The 21,023-nt window shown below is 43.9% G+C and overlaps 1 protein-coding gene across 3 annotated transcripts in view; it reads left to right on the top strand.

Annotated features, from left to right (window-relative positions):
• The window catches only part of LOC121277035 (E3 ubiquitin-protein ligase UHRF1-like), a 158,194-nt gene extending 137,872 nt beyond the window's left edge, over positions 1 to 20,322 (top strand). The window contains exons 9-16 of one of the 3 annotated variants that reach the window (XM_041185948.1): positions 88 to 192; positions 1,901 to 2,007; positions 10,831 to 10,993; positions 17,085 to 17,222; positions 17,319 to 17,436; positions 18,016 to 18,188; positions 18,279 to 18,377; positions 20,129 to 20,322. In XM_041185948.1, coding sequence (XP_041041882.1) covers positions 88 to 192; positions 1,901 to 2,007; positions 10,831 to 10,993; positions 17,085 to 17,222; positions 17,319 to 17,436; positions 18,016 to 18,188; positions 18,279 to 18,377; positions 20,129 to 20,275 — 1,050 coding nt within the window. In that variant the 3' untranslated portion in view covers positions 20,276 to 20,322. Of the gene's footprint in view, positions 1 to 87; positions 193 to 1,900; positions 2,008 to 10,830; positions 10,994 to 17,084; positions 17,223 to 17,318; positions 17,437 to 18,015; positions 18,189 to 18,278; positions 18,378 to 18,514; positions 20,084 to 20,128 lie in introns of those variants that run through there. The other 2 variants (XM_041185949.1, XM_041185947.1) reach the window with 2 other exon arrangements.
• Positions 20,323 to 21,023: the final 701 nt, after the last annotated feature.

Genomic DNA, 21,023 nt, shown 5'->3' with positions numbered 1-21,023 from the left:
CAAGATAATTACTGATCATCTATCTATGGATAACTCGATTATCACCTTTCTTAACTGTTTTAAATCTGAATGCTTTATTGCTGCAAGGTGAGTGAAGCAGGTGTTCACAGGCCACATGTTGGAGGGATTCATGGACGAAGTAATGATGGAGCCTACTCCCTGGTACTAGCTGGCGGCTTTGAAGATGAAGTGGTAAGTAGCAAAAACAACAAACTCGAGACAAAATTAACCACTTAGCTTTTGTTAAAAAGAATCCAAGGGACACTGATGCACAGCATTAACTGAGCAGACAAATACGAGAGACCTCTCTTGCTTTCACGCCCGCCCCCTCTCACACACGCGCTCACACGCATCCCACAAGCTTCATCTCAATATGATCGCATTGCACAGTAATACCCAGATACACAAATGTTCTTTCATCCCCTGGCCCAGATTACGCTTTTTCCCTTATCATCTTATCTTTCCCCCACTTGCAATTCTGAAAATGCACCAGCCATCCTCCAGTATCTTGCCCAGTAGCCATGCTTAATTTGAAGACCTATTCAACTAAGAGGTCATTCACACGTGAGCACGATTCCATCTTTTCTGACTAATACACTCACTTTCTAGTACAAGTTGTTGGATAGTGAACACCAGTGACCCCTAGCTGACTTTATTCTTTTGCCTGTTTCAACTAAACAAAATAAGTGACAGCCATTTGCTGGGTCATTCCTCAGGGCAATACCTTGACCAAAACTCCTTTTTTCAGCAAAGACTTTATTCTCCTCCCCTCCTTAGCCTAGGAATGCTGAGAAAATGATCATGCTCCTTCTTTTGGCTAAGATCACATAGGCTGAAGGTTGAACCTAGAACATTCCTGGCCATTGTGGCTTATCCACAATGTCATGGTTTTGCAAACTGAATCATTGGAGGAGCTGCGTGAAGCTATTATACCAAAATAATTATTCAATTGGAATAATCCTTAAAGGGAAAATTATTTCCTGCCATTATTTTGTAATGCAGCTTGTTAGTACACTAATGCAAGACTCTGCTTTTCCAAACAACAAAAATAAAAAATGTACTTTATTGGAGTACTGATGTACTACCTTTCTGAACCTACACTGCACACTCTTTGAGCCAGTGCATTATTACTTTATGGTAAGGTTTTGGCAAAAATGGGAAATTGTTGCATTTTTACATTATACAACAGGGACATTAATTATGCATCATCCATGACTGCACTAATAAGAAAATTGTTTGGAAATTCTAGCGCTCAAAGTCATAATTAGTCATTGTAACAATTCCATTGTGTTTTCACTAAAAACATAACATGCATCATTTCTTAAAAAGGTATTGCATAACAGTTTGTGATAAAAAATGACTCTTATGCAATTGATGCTTCTATACCACAAGAATGATGGTCAAGAAAAGAGTTACGACTACAGTATGTACATTTCAGTTTGGAATGGCTTGGCATATTAGGGCCCTTTTTTTAAAAAAAAAGCCATCAAAGCACTATTCCTGAGATTCTTTTTGTTCTGTCCCCATCTCCCCCCACCCCCCCACAAGCCAAACCCAAATATTTATTGTTGAATACTTCTGATATCATTTGAGAGTCGGGTACAAGCTTGGAAAGGTCTCAGATCCTGACAGTGTTGTTGAAATGAATTAATATCAGCTCATACCGTCATCAACCACAGCCCCATCCTATCTGCAATGCGATACAATAATTGCTAGATAAGCAGCAATTCCATAATCATGTTGACCTAAAATAATGCTGAGTAAAGCTCTTGTAGCTAGCGGGTTTACTTTATACTTTAATAAACCATTTAGCTTTTGTTAAAAAGAATCCAGGAGACTCTGATGCACAGCATTATCTGAGCAGGTGAGTAAGAGTTTTCTCCCTCTCTCTCACTATTAGGACAGAGGTAATGAATTCACGTACACTGGAAGTGGTGGTAGAGATCTTTCTGGAAACAAGCGAATTGGAGAGCAGTCATACGATCAAACTCTCACCAACATGAATAGGTAAGCCTGGTGTATGCTTTAGAGATTTCTGGCATTTATCTCTCCCATTTAAGGATTTGTGTTTCAGAGCTACTATAGAATATATTACCGTGCATATAATTAACAGGCGTCCTGCCAGAAGACTGCAAAGTAGCCAATGCTTACATTTCTGAGGAGAGGAATTTCAAAGAACTAACAAACTTATCATATCCCAAATAGTTTTACAACCAACTAATGACTTTTGAAGTTTCGTCACTGTTGTTATATAGATGACCACAGCTTCAATATGTAGTTAGCAATGTTTCACAGACAGCTATATATCCAATTAATCTGTTACTGTAGTCAATTGAGGGATAAATGTTGTCCAGGATGCTGGGAGAACTCCCCTGTGCTTTTCTTCCAGTATGCCATGGGATCTTTTATCTGCTGGAGCAACTGTTTCTGTTGAGTCAACGTAATTCACATTCACGGGCAAATAAATAAAACTGAGCATTTAAGTTACTTTAGAGTTGATATTGTGCTTTTCAATTCTGGCTACTGGATGTTCCCTGCTGGTTGGTAAGGTTTGTGCAAAACGTTTGTCAGAATTCCATGTCACTTCATGCCAGTTAAAAACGTGGCAGTATCTGCAGATATTTACACATATAATAATACTGGCACTCTTCCCCTTTCGTGTTTCAGCCAAGCATCACCTCATGCCTGGCTCTCTGTTCCTCTCGTGGTAATATTCTGTATTATAAAGGAGTATGCAGTGATAGCTTGCATTTATAACAGGACCTTTAATGTAGCAAAATGGCGCTTCGCAAATGTCATCAAACAAAATTTGACACCAAGCCACGTAGGGAGGTGACCAAAAGCTTGGTTAAAGAGATGGATTTTGGGTAGCATCTTAACAGAAGCGTGACAGGCAGAGGGCAGGAGAGGGAATTAAGGCCTAGGCAATTGACAGCAAGGCCGCCTGTGGTAAAGTGATTAAAATCAGGAATGTTTAGAATTGGAGGAGCAAAGAAATCACAAAGGCTTGTAGGCTGGAGGAGAAGGAGTTGTTATAAAAAGTATATGTTTGCGGATAAGAAATTGTATGGAGGAAAAAGGCTGTTATGAAGAAAAGGATAATATGCAAAGAGAGGTACAGAAACGGGTGAAATTTTCTGGTCCTGCCAGCGGCGTGTCATAGCAGCTGGGAGCAGCAAATTCAGAGAGAGGTCAAAAGTTGGAATCCCACTAGCAGGAAATCTATTTGGAATTATCCCCTCACCACTTTCATGGTGGGCTGATGGCAGCTTGGATTTCTTGCTGATCCATACCTCGAATGCCATTTTCATGCATTACCATGTCATGTATACTTATTAAAAACGCTCTTGCCTGAATCACCTTCCTTTTCCCAATTAACATGCTATGTCAGTGAGAAGTTAGACCAGTGTAAATTACGATCGGATATAAGTGGTGTGCCCTACGCTCAGGAATTTGAGGGGAGTGCAACATTCAAAGCCTACCTGCAACAGCGCAGCTATGGTTTCTCAGTGATGCCAGTGTTACACCACACTGATGGGGTATAGGGTTGGTCTGCTCATGATGAGTGCATCCTTACCCCAGCAGGACAGCATTCTGTGTGCTGCAGGTCTCGGGCTTGGCTGAACTCTGAAACAGAGACCAACATTGTGACTGAGGTTTGTGGGGTGGTAGGGAAGGTTCAGAAGCATGTGGAGTCAATGGGGTGTGGAGGGGTTAAAGAGTGGGGTGAGGAAGTATGATAAAGACATGAGAGACAATGAATTGTGGGGTCGAAGTGTGGGGAGTGATGGCAGGCAGAGGGGCGACCGAATGTGGGGAAGCTGGAGCTTGACTTGGAAGGCTAGAATGCAGAGACGCAAGGAGGTGGATGGGAATCAAATTGTATGAATGGGAGGGGACGCACGCAGGCTCCGCACTAGGAGGGGGGCTTGTGTTAGTGTGGTACAAGAGGGATGGGTTGCACAGAGACTCATGGGGTAGCAGGGGAAAGGGATACTGTGTTGTGATCAGTTATGAGGGAACAGGAAAGATCATTGAAAGACAGTGATAGTCCCCAGTCTGGGGCCAAGAGCTTGGAGTGAGAGATTAAAATGCAGTCCTGGGGTTTTGGGGGCCATGCCACAGAGAGCTATGTATGGCTCGCATGTTGTAGTCCAGTTCCATGGAGGTCCAAGTCCTGTGTGCTCAATTAGGATAAGGCACAGCTGGGTGTGCAGAGTGTGTTCATTGTCCTACAGTCGGTGGCGATGGGCTTATCTGGCTCACTACTGGGCTGCAGATGGGATGGTCATGGTTGGGGGGGGGCAACTGCAGCCTGCAAATGGGGAAAATGTAATAAAATAGGGGGTTACTCGAAGCCCTCCTTGGAAGGGTGGGTGGGTTCTTCTCTGTATGTCATCGTGCACACAGCCTCGAGGTGGGGACGGTTGAGGTCCACATGGGGTATGGATGCATCAACAGTGATGGGTTCAGGGGGGAGGGCTGGAATGTCCATCACAATGACAATGGGATCCAGGGTTATTTGGGAGGCTGGAGAATAACCAGAGGGAGGTCTACCTCCATGAGTTTCCAGGAATATTGGAGGGACCTGAGTACTGACAGGGGAAGGGTCAAAGCTGGACTCGAAGTAGAAATGCAGCACCACCATCTTGAAAGCCCAAAATTATCGTGCAGTTTGGAAACAAATCTGCATGGGGAGGGGTCTGAGTCAGTGTGGGAGGAGCCCAGGGCTGAACTCGGGGGCCCATTCAGGGGCAGCATCAAACTGCGTGGAGTCAAAACATTGAAATAAAAGCCAGAGAAAAGAGGAAGACTTCCTTGACCCAGGAGCAACTGGAGCCATTGCCTTTTGTTGCACTTCAAGGAGAGACTGCAGGAGCCATTGGTTTCACAATACAGCCTCTCCATTTGAGCTTTAACAGAGAGGTATATGAGAATGGAAATTGAAGGCAACCATGAAGGAAGCACAACTGCTGCATATATGCCAGGTCATCAATGAAAGCCTGTAATGTGCTTTTTCCAGTTGGCATGGATCACGGGCCAAAGGGCATCCAGTCATTGCTGAAGTGCAAGTTGAGCTTAATCAGTATGCGAGATTGCAGGAGTGCCTTTGATAAGGCAGCATATATTATGAACCTAGGTCCAAACATCTTCCAATCTCTATGGGATTGAGATGTCAAGTATCAGGGTTGCTATCATGGTCACCTAGACCTGTGAGTTTGCACCTCAGCTATAAGGCTGTATCAGCGAAAAGCTAGTAGTGCAAACACAGTTGTTGGGAATGACAGTGGCTTTCTGTTTGTGAGTGGGAGATCTACCATACTCGCCCAGTATTTATTAATCTGTTGCATCTATCAGTTCACAGGGTGGAGGATTGAATAAGGGAGCCTGTGCTCAATGCTGCCGCCTTGTTGGCAGTGATCAGATTGGGGGGGAGAAGAGGTGCCTGTGTGCTGCCTAGCCCAGCTTCGAGAGGAGGCCTGGCCTGAGGTCCACGGTCTATGGGAGCCCCAGCAAGGCCCAGAGGATGAGGAGGTTAGACCTATCCCACAGAGGCGACTCGCACGACCAAGATTATAACGAAGAAGACTTTACCTGGAGATGAGCGAAAGACAGTGCCGCACATGTCTGCGCTTGTCAAGAAATGTGGTGGATCATATCTGCCACATTTTGCGGGAGGATCTAATGCCCCTTGGACCAGGGGTGGTTGGGGGCATCCCCTGCCGGTGCCCCTGAAGGTCACTGCCACCCTCAATTTTTTTGCCTGCAGATCGTTCCAGAGATCTACAGGGGACCTATCCAGCTTTCAGTCCTCAACACACAAATGTATCAAGGAGGTGACAGATGCCCTCTACAGTACGGCTCCTCATTATGTGAAGTTCACGCTCGATGAAGCTAGCTAAGCTGCTAGATTTCTGAGGTTTGCAATTATCTCAGATTTCCCTAGTGTACAGGCTGCAATCGATTGCACAATATGGCTTTGGGAGCTCCATGGCATCAGCCCCTGATGTTCATCAACAGGAAAGGGTTCCGCTCCCTGAACGTTCAACTGGTGTGCGATCATCAGAAGCACATCATGCACATTTGTATTAGGCACCCTGGGAGTTCCCATGATGCATACACCGAGTCACTCCCAGATGCCTCACACATTCGAAGGGCCTCAGCGAATACAGGGATAGCTGCTTGGGGATAAGGGGTGCCCACTTAAACGGTGGCTTATGACACCAGTGCGTCATCATCCGAGTGCCTCGGAGGAGAGAAACAATGTGGCTCGTAGGTCAACACAATCCATCATCCTGCAGACCATTGGCATCCTGAAGATGTGTTTCTGATGTTTGGAGCGCTCAGGTGGAGTACACTCCACAGAGGGTATCCCACGTAAGTGTGGTCTGATGTGCCCTTCACAACCTGGTGCTTCAAAGGGGGAGATTCCTTGCCAGAGGGAGACATGGAGGAGGCTGAGAGCTCCTCGGAAGAGCAGGAACCTGAAGAAGGAGATGAGGGTCCGCTCCCATGTGAAGATGCACGACGTGGAAGAGGTGCCTGTGCCACACCGATAGCCACATGATTCCAGGAGGAGTAATGTGCAGGCAGCAAGACTTGGCCACATTCCTTCTGTCCCTTACTGCCATGCCAATGCACTGAAAGGCCTTTACAACCAGTAGCAGCAAGAGCAAGTTCAGCGTTTGGACGTGCACCTTCAACCCTCATGATTCACCAGGCTGTAATCTTTGGAAAGGTCAGTGGTGAACCTTGTATCTGTGCGTTCTGGGAAGCGAAAGTCAGCACAACAGCACAAACGCTGCATCAGAGGACTTGATGCAGTCGTCACCATCATGCCTGCAGGTCTTGTGCTTTGGCGCTACCAATGAAGACAGCCATCTCATTTTGAGAAACAATTATAGCTAATCTTCCAAGGCTGTTGAGCACGCCTAACTCCATCTGGTCTTGTAAAGAGTAGAGGTTACTAACACATTTTGTAAACACTTCCAGTAAAGAGTTTGACACATCTCCCTGACGTAACTCGAGGGTCGAGTAACTACCATGACTCAGCTATGCATTGCATGAATTTGAGGCTCACAAAGGGAGATGATCACTGAGTGGGAGCACGGTTTACTCTCACAATAAGAGGGCACATAAATGCATATGCACGACGCTTTCAAATGACGAGACCACTCTCGTGAACCGCAAATGTGTTTACAAAGGTGCATGATAGATATATAGTGATTGAACAGCCATGACCCAGAAGTGATGTCAAAGCTTCTTAATTTTTCTAACTCTACCGCTACGTCTAGGTGCATACTGACATCTGCAGCAGAGGTGGAAGCAGCCTGCTGACTGTTACACCCTGATGTCTGTGATGACTTTGACGGGTGTCCTCTAGAAGGCCAAGACCTAGAGGGCCCCGACCTGCTTTGGGTCTCCTGTTGTGCGACAGGTGCACCCCCCTTGGCTGGTACAGCTGGAGGTGATGGGGTCACAGGCAGAGAGGATTGGGATTGGCTGGACACTGAGTCACCTTGGTGGATGACCCCAGGGTCTCCAGCTGTTGACCCTCCGCCCAAGTCCCCTGCCTGATTCCTTGTGGAGAAGGAGCCACTGGAGGAGGTCAAGGTGCCCTGCCTCTTCCACCCATCCACCCACCCCACCCTTTGCCACGGATGGATCACACCAATACCCAGAGAAACGGAGTGCAGATCCAAGCGCAAATCTGGCAGGATCTGCTGGACTAAGGTCTCCCAAGGTGGATGCCAACCTTCCCATGGAGACCTTGAGACGCTTACATGTCAGAGCCACAATATCAGACAGAATGCAGGTGGACTCTTCCATCCTTTGCTCTAGCCTGTTGACTGCCTCTTGCACCTCTACCTGATTTTCCACCACCTGTCATTGCATCTTCAGCATGTTGGAGACGTTGCAGAGGCTCTTCACATGACTCTGACTCAGTGGCTGCCTGTTTTCCAGCAGTACTCCAAGTGCCAGAGACCTGGGCTGTCATGGCCTCCGACTGCTGCGGAGATGTCAGTGAGGTGTTCCCCCGAATTGACCCAGAGTCTAATCTAGATCTATGACCCACCAGGGTGTGTGTGTCTGCACAACTGAGAGTGTAGGTGAATGCAGTGACAGCTCTTCATCTGATGCATCCTCTGCATTCTCCTCTGAGGTGGCCTGGAGCTTGTGGTTGGACTGGAGCTCTGTCAGGGCCTACTGATGCATGTAAAAGAGAGAAGATTGATTTAGTTCATAAGCTGGTAGAATACAACATTGCATGTTGCTCACTGTGATAATCAGGATGTGATCAACTCAAGGAGGGTTCAGCCATATTGGCTTGCTGGGCAAGACCGATATCGTCTTCTCCACAGGAGAGATCTTCGTCTTCACCTGCCAGCTCGGTGGCATCCTCCTTAATTTGGGGCAGCTACTGGATGTCTACCATCCCTCCTCCAGCCTGGGATATCACCCTCTGGTTGTGTGTGAGCTTGGCCTGCATGAAGATAAATGGATTTGAATGTGGTGAGGAGAGGTTGGGAAGCATGCATGCCTGCTGTGTGTGCTGAGCTCTCCCCAGTAAGGGCTGAGGATGGGGTTTGATGGATGAGATGCTGGTGATGTTAAAGTGCCCATGAGACAATCAGGGCTGATGTCTCCCCCACTAATACCAAGTGAGATCCCTGAGCAATGTAACCCTTTGATTGCATGATGCCATTATGAGAGAGTTTAGAGTGAGCTGAAGGTTGACTTCCCCTGGCGGAGCAGATGAGATCATTCATCCTCTTCCTGCACTGGATGGGTGACCTCCTTTACAGCCGCCTCCCAGGCTGGTGGGCCTCCTCAAGCCATCCTTCGGGTAGAGGACATCCCAGGGCTGGTGGGCTCCATGGATGAGAGCCTGAAGGGAGCCATTGCTGAATCTGGGAGCAGCTTTTTTCTTCCATGGAGTCATATCAAGAAGTTTCCTGCGCACAGCTGACCTGCTGAGCGTAATGTGTGTGTTTGGGTGGCATTTAAAATAGTGCTCGGGCCTTCACCCCCATTAGGTTATGGTAGAGCGGATGAATCAGTGCCCGCCCCACCACATGATTCGGAGAGCTACTCGCTGATGTATAATTAATATGCATTTGAGCATGATCTTCCACCCGCCGCCCAGCGGGAAGGCGCTACAAAACCCACCCTCCAACGCACTTAGTCTCCAGAACGGAAAATTCTGCCCGAAGAAACCGAGCAGGTGGAATTGAATTGGAATTCCTTTAGGTTGTTGTTGTCCCTTATTTTTATACACCTTTCTGTTTAATAAGTGAGACATCAAAATAAAGCTTTTGAATTGAAGTTTGTTTGGTTTTCAATTTGTTCTTAGGGTGTGGGTGAGCCTAGCAGGGCCGTATTTGTTGTTAATCCCTAATTAGGAACATTATGAAAAAAAATAGGAGGAATTTGGCCCCTCAAGTCTGCTCCGTTGTGCAATAACATTTTGGTATCTCTCTTGATTTCACTTTTTCGCTCTATCCCCATACATTCCTTGATGTCCTTAGTATCCAAAGACCTCATTCTTAAATATACTCAATGACTGAGTGTCCACATCCCTCTGAGGAAGACGACTCCAAAAATTCACAACGCCTCTTCATAAGGAAATTTCTGTTCATCTCCATTCAAAATAGCTGACCCCTTATCCCCTGGCTGTGATCCTTCATCCTAGGCCCTCCAGCCAGGGGAAACAACCTCTCAAAATCCAGCCAGTCAAGGCCTCTTAAGAATTTATAGAATGCAGAGAACATTGGCCCATTCTACTTAAACTCTCCTCATAAGACAACCCCTGCACCCCAAAAATCAATCTAGTTGTCAGTAGCACTTTTCTACAATTGATTGGCTTCAGTGGTTACTGAGAACCTGGCATCACATGTAAACTAAACTCCTACAATAGTGACGCATTTCCTTCCCTCTAGGATATTTGGGTTTTTGCAAAAATTCAGAGGTTCCATAGTAATTTTCCTGGGGCATACGAGGTTTATTGAATTCATTTTCACAACTTGCCACTCTTAGATTTGAACTCTACCTCTGGACTGATAGCCCAGTAGCATAATCATAGGCTATTGTACCCTTATAGCTTTTATGTTGAGATTGTGGACAGTCTGTATGGGATTGGGTGAGAGAATACTAAATGTGAGTGGTGATGATTTTCTTCTAAAAGACGTAACAGCTGCTGCAGTGCTGTTAAAATGAACCAGTATTCTTCAGTCTGTTGTAAGACTGCTACCGCTTCATGCATTCATAGATTTGTTTGCCTCTTACAGGTCATTTTGCAAGTTGGAACATATGGATTACTGCCTCTTTCAGTGGCAAGCTCTTCTGGAATGTTTACAACCCTCAGGGGTAGTGCATATAAACTTTTTTTTAAAACCTGCAATTTCTTTTTGAGTGTTTCTCAATCACATAATTGCTGGTGCTGTGAAAATTAGACTTCAGTGCACTGAAAAATGAACTGTTAGGTGTGGCGACAGATCAAGAACTACTGATTAATGCCATCTGTTATATATCATCAAAATTCGTTGAAGGGTTGTAAATAAAATCTCATACTGGTACAGCTGACTTCAAGCGTAGTGATAAGACTAAAAGCAAAATACTGCAGATGCTGGAAATCTGAAACAAAAACAGGAAATGCTGAAAAAACTCAGCAGGCCCAACAGCATAGTGATAAGACTGTAACTTTTTGGGATCTTAATTATAGCTTGCAGATGGCCATAGTGAAATTTTATTTCTGTTATTATATCCCCAGCTTGACTGCTGAGTAGTTTTTTTTTGTTTCAAGCAGCAGTTTTCTGTGCTTCATTTCAGGGCATTGGCTCTTAATTGTGACGCCGTGCTGAATGATGAGGTTGGAGCGGAAGCCAAAGATTGGAAGGCTGGGAAATCAGTCCGGGTTGTCAGAAGTTCAAAAGGACGGAAAGTCAGCAAATATGCACCTGAGGAAGGCAACAGATACGATGGAATTTACAAGGTTCTCGTTCATTGGAGGTCAAACCTTCCCAGTAACCCAGGATCCATGTCAGACATTGCTGTGATTGCATTTTATTGCTAGATGATCAGTTAAAGCAGCAACCGTTTGAGCCCCTGCCCTTGCAAACTACTGCTCCATCTCCAATCCCTTTCCTCTCCATGTTTAAATCCCTTCAATTAGGTTTCTGCCCCTGCCCCTGCCACAGCCCCAAAATAGTTCTTATTAAAATCACAAATTACACCCTACGTGCCAGTGATGATGATAAACTATCTCTCCTCAACTTGTGTCTGCACCTTTGACACAGTTAACCACATCATTCTCCAACACTTCTCCGTTGTCATCCAGTTGGTTCCATTCTTAACCCTAGCCAGCGAATTATCTACAATGACTTCTCTTCCTGCTCTTATACCATTGCCTGTGATGTTGCCCAAGCATCTATCCTTGGGCCCACTCCCATTTCTCATCTGCATGCTGCCCATTGGCAACATGTTAAAAATAGCATCAGTTTCCATGTTTACACTGGTTAAATCCGGCTGTACCTCATCACTGCCTCTCTTGATTCTTCCGTTATGTCTTGTCAGACTCCCAGCACAAGTTTTCCCCCAAATAAATTATTGGATGACCAAAGTTATTGGATTAAGTCCCTGCCACAAACTCCATTCTCTAACCACTAACTCCATTCCTGTCCCTGACAGCCAGACTATTTCCAAACTTGGTGTCATATATTTGGCCCTGAGATAAGCTTCCGACCACACATGCGCAACATTATTAAGACTGCCTATTTCCACCTACATAACATTGCCGGACACCACCACTGCCTCAGCTCATCCATGTCCTTATTATATCTAGACTTGACTATTCCACTGTATTCCTGGTTGTCCTCCCGCATTCTACCATCATAGACGCATCCAAGACTCTGCTGCCCATGTCCTTACTTGCACAAAGTCCCATTCGCCCGTAACCCCCGTGCTCGCTAGCCTACATTGGCTCCCTGCTAAGCAATGCCTCAATTTTAAAATTCTCAACCTTATTTTTAAATTATTCCATGAGGGGCCTTGCCCTTCCCTATCTCTGTAATCTCCTCCCACTCTATAGTTCTCAGATCTCTGCACTCCTCCAATTCAGGCCTCTTACAGAATCACGGAATTTTAGCAGCACTGAAGGAGGCCATTCGGTCCATCGTGTCTGCACCGGTTCTCCAAATGAGTATTATGACCTAGTGCCATTGCCCTGCCTTTTCCCCATACCCCTACACATTGTTTCTATTCAAATAATCATCTAGTGCCCTCTTGAATGCCTCAGTTGAACTTGCCTCCACCACACTTCCAGGCAGTGCATTCCAAACCCGAACCACTCATTGTGTGAAAAAGTTTTTTCTCACGTCACATTTGCTTCTTTTGCAAATCACTTTAAACCTGTGCCCTCTCATTCTTGACCCTTTTATGAGTGGGAATAGCTTCTCCCTATCTACACCATCCAGCCTCCTCATGATTTTGAACATCTCTATCAAACCTCTTCTCAGTCTTCTCCTCTCCAAGGAGAACAGCCTCAACCTCTCCAATCTATCTTCGTAACTGAAGTTTCTCATCCCTGGAACCATTCTTGTAAACCTCTTCTGCAATCGCTCCAATGTGTTCACATCCTTCCTATAATGTAGCTCTCAGAACTTTACATAATACTCCAGCTGAGGTATAACGAGCATATTATATAAATTCAGCATAACCTCCCTGCTCTTGTACCCTGTGCCCCTATTAATAAAGCCCAGGATACTATATGCTTCATTAATTGCTCTCTCCACCTGTTCTGTCCAACCTTAATGATCTGTGCACATATGCACCCAGGTCTTTCTACTCCTGCACCCCCTTCAAAATTTCATCCCTTGTTTTATATTGTCTGTCCATGTTCTTCCTACCAAAATGCATCACCTCACACTTCTCCACATTGAACTTCACCTTCCTCCTATCTGCACACTCCACCAACATGTCTATGTCTTTTTGAAGTTCTACACTGTCCTCCTCACAGTTTACAACACTCCCAAGCGTCGTATCATTCACAAACTTTGAAATTGTCCTCTGCACACCAAGATCTAGATCATTAGTATACATCACAAAAAGCAAGGGTCCAAATACCAATCCCTGGGAAACTCCACTAAAAACCTTCCTCCAGCCTGAAAAATATCCATTGCTCATTAATCTCTGCTTGCTATTTTTCAGCCAATTTTGTATCCATGTTGCTACTGTCCCTTTTATTCCATGAGCAATAACTTCTCTCACAGGCCTGTTGTATGGCACTGTATCAAATGCCTTTTGAAAGCCCATGCACACCACATCAACAACGTTACCCTCATCGACCTTTTCTATTACCTCTTCAAAAAAAGCTCCATAAAGTTAGTTAAACATGATTTCCCTTTTAGAAACCCATGCTGGTTCTTCCTTATCAACCCATACTTTTCCATGTGACTACTAATTCTATCCCGAATAATTGTTTCTAGAATCCTGCCCACCACTGAAGTTAAACTGGCTGGTCTGTAATTGCTGGGCTTATCCTTACAACCTTTTTTGAACAAGGGTGTAATGTTTGCAATTCTCCAGTCCTCTGGCACCTCCCCTGAGTCTAGGGAAGACTGAAAAACGATGGTTAGTGCCCCTGCAATTTCTACTCTCACTTCCTTCAGTATCCTTGGATGCATCTCATGTGGTCCTGGTGCCTTGTCACCTTTAAGTACCAACAGGCTATTCAACACTTCCTCCTTATCAATTTTGAAGCCTTCTGCTGACTCACCATTTTCTGGGTAGCATCTGCCTCCTTGCTAAAGTTGGATGCAAAATATTCATTTAATGCCTCGGCTATGGCCTCTTAGTCCATGTGTAAATTCCCTTTTAAATCCCCAATCGGCCCTACTCCTCCTCTTACCACCCTTTTACTATTTATATGTCTATAGAGGACTTTGGGATTCCCCTTTGTGTTGGCTACCAGTCTTTTCTCATAATCCCTCTTGGTTCTCAATTGTATTTTCTACCTGACACCTGTCATAAGCACACTTTTTCTTTTTTATCTTAATTTCTATCTCATTTTTCATCCAGGGAGCTCTGGATTTGTTTGCCCTTTACACTACCATTGTCCCAGTCTACATTCGGGTAACTGAAGTCACCCATTATAATTACTCTATAATGCTTGTATCTTTCTCTACTTATCCTGCAGATTTGTTCTTCTACGTCCTTCTCACCAGTTGGGCGGTCTATAGACTACACCATACCTGATTTTAATCACTCTGCATTGGCTGCCGTGCCTTCGACTGCCATGCTGTGAAATTCCCTCCCTAAGCCTTTGCACCTCATTTCCTCACTTTCCTCCTTTCGGATGCGCCTTAAAACCTATTCCTTTTGCTGAGCTTTTGGTCGTCTACCCCAACATCTCCTTATGTGGCTGGGTGATGAGCTTTGTCTGGTAATGTTCCTGTGAAGTGCCTTGGGACATTTTACGACATTAAAGAAATGTAAATTCTTGATGCTATGCAGGGCCTTTAACATTCGACTAATACAGAATATATAATGGGTCTGCAGAGGTATGTAAAACATCTTCCATGAGGCTGCACAAGAGAGAGCAACTCATGATGTTGCATAATTTCCTGTGATGATGTAAACAGTATTTGATTAGCATATTAAATAGTTAGAATTAACCCAGCTGTATACAACAGTATAGAGCTTGTACTTTGCTTTGGAAATTTCTTCTCTCGCTTGTTTGAATGAAATTTTATCCCTTTAATTATGGTACAGAGATGTTAAAAAAAAACAATACTTTTATTGAATGTTAAGCGAAATCTCAATGCTGATATTCACCAACAAAAGTAATTAATTTGTTTAAGTGTGTGCTGGACCCAGTGCAGTTAGCTATTTCTCTCCTCCCTTCTCCCCTTTTCCTTCTTCTCTTTCTGTTCTCTTTCACTCTCTCCAAGACATATAAACCTCTCCTGCTGTAAGAGCAAGTATTTGACCTGCCTGCAGAAAGCTGCCAATGTGAAACTGGATGGGTGTGGCTCACTCCCTGACTTTGTCTTCTTTATCTGGCCCCTACTTGTCATCTCTACCAGTTACGTATTAGAATAGGGAATTCACTCATTCCAACTATTGGGAGGAAATTATGAAAGCTCTGACTATCATATTTCGATATTCCAGGAGTGATGCCAGAGGATTGGAGGACTGCCAATCTTGTACCATTGATTTAAAAGGTGGGGGAGGGATAATCTAAATAAAAGATCAGTTATCTTAAATTAGGATGTGGGCAAATCACTGGAATCAATTCGGAGGGACAGTATAAACATTCATATAGGAATACATAGATTAATCAAGGAAAGTCAACATGGATTTGCCAAGGGAAGGTCATGTCTGATTAACTTGATTGAATTGAATTTTTTGAGGAGGTGACAGTAGAGATGATGAGGGCAGAGCAGTGGAAATGGTCTACATGGATTTTAGCAAGGCTTTTGATGGGGTCCCACATGGTAGGCTGATCAAAAAAGTAAAATCCTATGGGATCCAGGGGAGAGTGACAAATTGGATCCAAAATTGGCTCATTGTCTGGAAAAAAGGGTAATGGTAGACAGGTGTTTTTGTGACTGGAAGGCTGTTACCAGTGGAGTTCTGTGGCACTCAATACTCGATCCCTTGCTTTTTGTAGTTTAAATATATTGAACATTGAGACTCAATTATAGGAAAAAGAAGTTTGCAGATGAAATAAAAATTGGCCGTGTGGTTGACGGTGAGGAGGAAAGCTTTGGACTGCAGGAAGATATAGGTGACCTGGTCAATTTGGCAGTAAAGTGGGAAATGGAATTCAGTCCAGAAAAATGAGGTAAGTATTTTGGGAGGTTCAACAAGACAAGGGAATACACAATAAATGGGAGGATAATGAGTATGTGGAGGAACAGAGGGAACTTGGGTGTATGCCCACAGATCTTTAAAGGTAGCAGGATAGGTCGGTAAGGTGATTAAAAAGGCATATGGCATATTTCCCCTTATTAGCTGAGACAGAGAATATGGCAGGAAGGTTATGTTAAAACTGTATACAACACCAGTTAGACCACAGCTTGAGTACTGCGTGCAGCTCTGGTCATTACATCACAGGAAAGATGTGATCACGCTGGAGAGAGTGCAGAGGAGATTTACAATGATGTTGCATGGATTAGAAAATTTGAGCTAAAAGGAAAGGTTGGAGAGGCTGGGGTTGTTTAACTTGGAACAGAGGAGGCCCAGGAGTGACTTAATTAAGGTGTATAAAATTGTTAAGAGCCTAGACAGATTAAATAGAGATGAACTATTTACCTTAATAGAGGAGTCAAAAACCAAGTGGCATAGTTTTAAAGGAATTGGTAGAAGATTAGAGAGGAGATGAAGAAACATTTTTTCACCCAGAGGTTGGTAGAGACCTGGAACTCACTGCCTGACAGGGTGGTAGAGCAGAAATTCTCACCACATTTAAACAATACTTGGATGATGCTTGAAGACCTGTGACCTGCAGGGCTATGGACATAGTGCGGAAACATGGGATTAGGCTGGGTGGCTGTTCATAAACCAGCATGGATACACTGGGCCGAATGGCCTTCTGTGTTGTAAATTTTTCTTAATTTATACAATTATGGACACACAAGCCCTACCACTCTGTGGAGTAGCATACTGATGCAGCACTACCCTATCCTAAACAACAATGTTTGTGTTCAGCATATATCATTTAAATATTCAACATGCCTTTGAAGTAATCATAGACAGCTCTAAGACCTAGGTTCCAAGTTTCACTGGTACCTTTCTAAAAATGTGTAATTGTATTAACTAGCCAGATTGTAGCCTATCAGGTTGGAAGACTGGTAGCTTTGGAGGCAGGTATTTGGGTTACTCAGCACTATTTTTCTTTTAATGCTTTGGCCAAAGAGTATGGTGGGGAATTGCTTCTTCTTATCATGTCCACGGACAGTCTATACATGGCCCAGCCAGAACTGGACACATTTTTGCGCCTTGTTGAAAAGTTTGACACAAGGAAATACAGGAATTACATTTCAAAATGCAGTATATTAATCTGAACTGTTGTACTAACCTAGGTGGTAAAATACTGGCCTGAAATTGGGAAATCGGGTTTCCTGGTGTGGCGCTATCTGTTGCGACGTGATGACGTAGAACCCGCTCCTTGGACCCCAGAAGGGAAGGATAGGACAAAGAAACTGGGGCTGAAAATGCAGGTCAGAACTTCATGTTGTTTTGTTTTAATTGCAGTAATCCACAACTAATAAAAAGATACAAGCACTATTTTAATTCTGTGTAATGTTCCATGACAGTATCCTGAAGGATACCTGGAAGCCATGGCAAATAAGGAGAAAAAGGGCAAGAAACAGGAACCAAACTCAGTCGTGAACAATTGTGGCAGAGCAGCTCAAAAGAGGCGGCAGGAAAATGGTACGTTCTGCAATAATTGAGGTTAATGATCATTGAGCAAGCCATGAATTCCATGTGTATCCTGTGGGATTGACTATGATGCTCATATGAAATGGGTTTTATTTGTTAAAATTTGTGCAATGAAACAGTAACCAGGGCATTGTGTCCCTCTTTTGAAATTAGTCCATCACTCAGCAGAGATGCCAAGGGGAAAGTTCACTCATGGCATTACATACAGTCCGTTGATTCCCCCGAGCATAAACAGTGCTGGAATCACTACCTGTGTGGTCCTTGCGGGCCTCTTCATTGATAGCATTGAAGAATGCAGGTAGCGACCCGCCACATTGTCTGCCTTAGGGAATTGATGTAACTTTGCCTAGTGCCCCTTTATGAGAATGAATTTTTCCCCCCCTTTTAAATTTAAAGGACAGTTTCTGAATATATTGTTACTGGCAAGTTATGAAATGCAATGATGAACCTGGGGGTCACCTGTTCAACTGTATAGCTGGGGGGGGAAGGAGGAAGACCGTTTGGTGCTGACTTAGCCCATTGTTTTTTGAGAAGGTTTTGCTGATTGTTACTTTTCCTTCTCTGGTACAGCTAGCACTGCCACTGTGACTGCACCACCAGCACCGAAGACTGTGAAGCTTGCTCAGGATGATGCTGAGGGGGAAACGTACCAACTTACACCACAGCAGCAGTGGTTGATCAGAGAGGACTGCTTAAATAAGAAACTCTGGGATGAGGCACTTGCCTCTCTTATGGAAGGCCCGGTATGTTTCCAGACAGGTTTTGCCCAAATTATCATGTCTGTCCTGAATATTTTGCTGTCAACCCACAATTTCTGTTTTTTGTATGCGCAGAAATTCTTAAGGAAAACAGAGCAGATCTTTATGTGCATTTGCTGCCAGGAGTTGGTTTTCCAGCCAATCACAACAGAATGCCAGCACAATGTCTGCAAGGTGAGTATTTAATTAACCGTCACAATGCTTCACTTTGTCATTGTTTGCTGTATAGATTATTGAAGAGCTGTAACCTTCAATGTGCAAAAAAGATTATTTTTAAATGGAAGATTTGCCATCTTTTCTATTGTCTTTAGCTTGAAGGGAATTTAAGACGTGTTTCCCCAAAACTGCTCCGAAGTAATCGATTTCTTCTGTTAAAAATGAAAAAGTGTATCCAGACCATGTCATCTTCAACTAGGAGTGTGTATGGTGTCAGTGGGCTGAGAGGAAGCAAGCATGGATTGAAGAGGAGAAAGCCAGCAATCTTTGAGAATATTCGAGAGGAATTACATCACAAATACATTCTGATTTTGTGACTGAGTGTTTTATTGCCTTGTCAGATTCTTAAAACACCTGATGCCTCGGTGTGTTTATTCAGTGAATAGCTGAGCAATAGCAAGAATGCCCCAAGTTCAGTTGATGAACTATGTAGAGTTAGGTGACCTCAGCCAGGCTGCAGCAAGATACTACAATTCAGAACCCCTTGAGGAATGGTGGTAGAATTAGGTCAGATTCCTGATCCTGATCCCCTATCAAAAGTAAATTTCTCATGTAGTTAAGATAGGCCTCAGCGATGATACCCATTGTCATCGATTAGTTTGCTAATATTCACTGTAAGGGCTCACATATTGTTAATGGCTACTTGGATGAGTCCTGGTTTGATAAATTGGAGTTTCAGGAAACAAAGGGAGGTCCTATTTTAATAAAAATGTACTGCCTCAAGTCTATTTTGTGTGATTATAAGAATGTACACGGTTAAGCAGAGCTGCATTTTAAAATGTCACCAACTTAAGGAACTGCTATCTTTTAAAAAAAAATCAGTCCTGTGGAAATTTAATTATTTTTTGGGTTGCTATGGTACATATTCTCAACAAGAGAGGACATTCTTACATAATGTCATTCTTGTGGGAGCAACAAGATACTCGAACAGTACAATACAGTATAAAGTGCATATTTATTTTTTTCATCAGCGCCTGAGCATTTTATACTGTCATCTTGTAGGCCAGTGTTATTCCTCAGGTTCCTCCTTAGGCTGCAGTGAGTTCATGTAGATGTATGCCGCAAGCAACAATACAAATCAGTGGTTCTCAACTGACACCACATCCGGCTGGGGCGGCGGGGGGCAACCAAACTAATGTCCTTAAAAATAAGGTTAACTTGAGTGAGGCTCATACTGTAGTATTGCAATGGTTCCTGCCAATTGGTTGTAAACCAGTTGAGTCACACCAAGTTCCTTCTGTCAGCTTCACCTCCAATTTCTCCCCTTCTGAAATTCCCATTATGCACCCCCTCAACCATTTATTACTCATTGTGCTCCACTTACACAGTGGCCTAGATCTGCTCCATACCCAGGCGCACAGGCTAACCTAGTAGACACTTGGACGATGTGGGAGAAGTTGCTGCAGGCAAGGAGAAAGGTAATAGGAACAGACTTAAATATTGAGGGGCAGGAAAGCCAGTGGGGAGGAATTAACAGGGAAAGGAGGAACATGTCAACCAAATCTGCCTCTCTTTCCCCACCCCACAACCCCCCCAGCTTTTCCAATGCTTACCAATGCCAGTATCCTTAAATAGATGGGGACTAGAGACTATGAGGACTTTTTGGGGACCTGGACAGGATGAGAACTGCTGATCTGAAGTAATTATTCTGTTCCGGACAAATTGAAGTTTTGCATGGTGTATTTATAGATTTCTTCTTTCTCTATCAGAGCTGCCTGCAGCGATCATTCCGGGCCCAAGTATACACTTGTCCTGCGTGCCGCCATGAACTTGGAAAGGATTACAACATGGTTCCCAACAAGATTCTTCAGTCTATTCTGGACCAGTTCTTTCCAGGATATAGCAAAGGACGATGACACTTGATTGTGTAATCTGTCTCCCATCTGCACACATTTTTAGGGGGGGGTTGGGGGGGTGGGGGGGGCGGGGGGGGGGGGGGGGGGGGGGGGAGGGAGGGAGGGGGGTGAGGGGGGATGTTTTAAAAAAAAATGTCAATAATGGACCAATAGGCCTGAAGGTAAACAACTTGAGATCATCATTCTGGAATAGCTAATGTTTCTCCCCACTGGACCATCTTTAACACTTCATTACACAGTGCATAATGCAGTATACTGTTCTTTCCCATTGACTGTCTGGTAACATCTAAGGTAGTTTTTTTTTGCCAACGCGTAGAGTAAAAGGAGCTCAGCCTCAAAATGTAAATGGTCTGATGCTAGACTTAATTTTTTTTAAACTACCTCAAGACAGTAGAAAGGAATTCATGGGGAGTTTTGAGTCTAAAAGAAGTCCAGCTACACACTGCCTCTTCAAATCAATATTGTCTGTGCCTGGTCCATAATGCTTGGGTTTGAAATGTAATAGCACTGAAAATTATAACTGATTTAAAGTAATTCTGTGGTGACTATATCTCTCTTTACTTTGATTTTATAATGTTGCTATTTTGAAAAAAAAAATAAAATGAAAAAAATCAGCAAGTTAATGGGCTTTCTTGTGCGGTTAAGTGTGCATTCTTGTTATATTTTGAATGGTTTGACTACTAATGGCTTTTAAAAATAATTATGTAACATTGTACTTACATTAGTGTTCAGTAATTTCTGTATTGTT

The sequence above is a fragment of the Carcharodon carcharias genome, chromosome 4 (genome assembly GCF_017639515.1).
Source record: "Carcharodon carcharias isolate sCarCar2 chromosome 4, sCarCar2.pri, whole genome shotgun sequence".
In the NCBI taxonomy this organism is placed as follows: Eukaryota; Metazoa; Chordata; class Chondrichthyes; order Lamniformes; family Lamnidae; genus Carcharodon; species Carcharodon carcharias.
The sequence above is the reverse complement of the archived record's forward strand: the minus strand, read 5'-3'. Positions and strand labels throughout refer to the sequence as shown.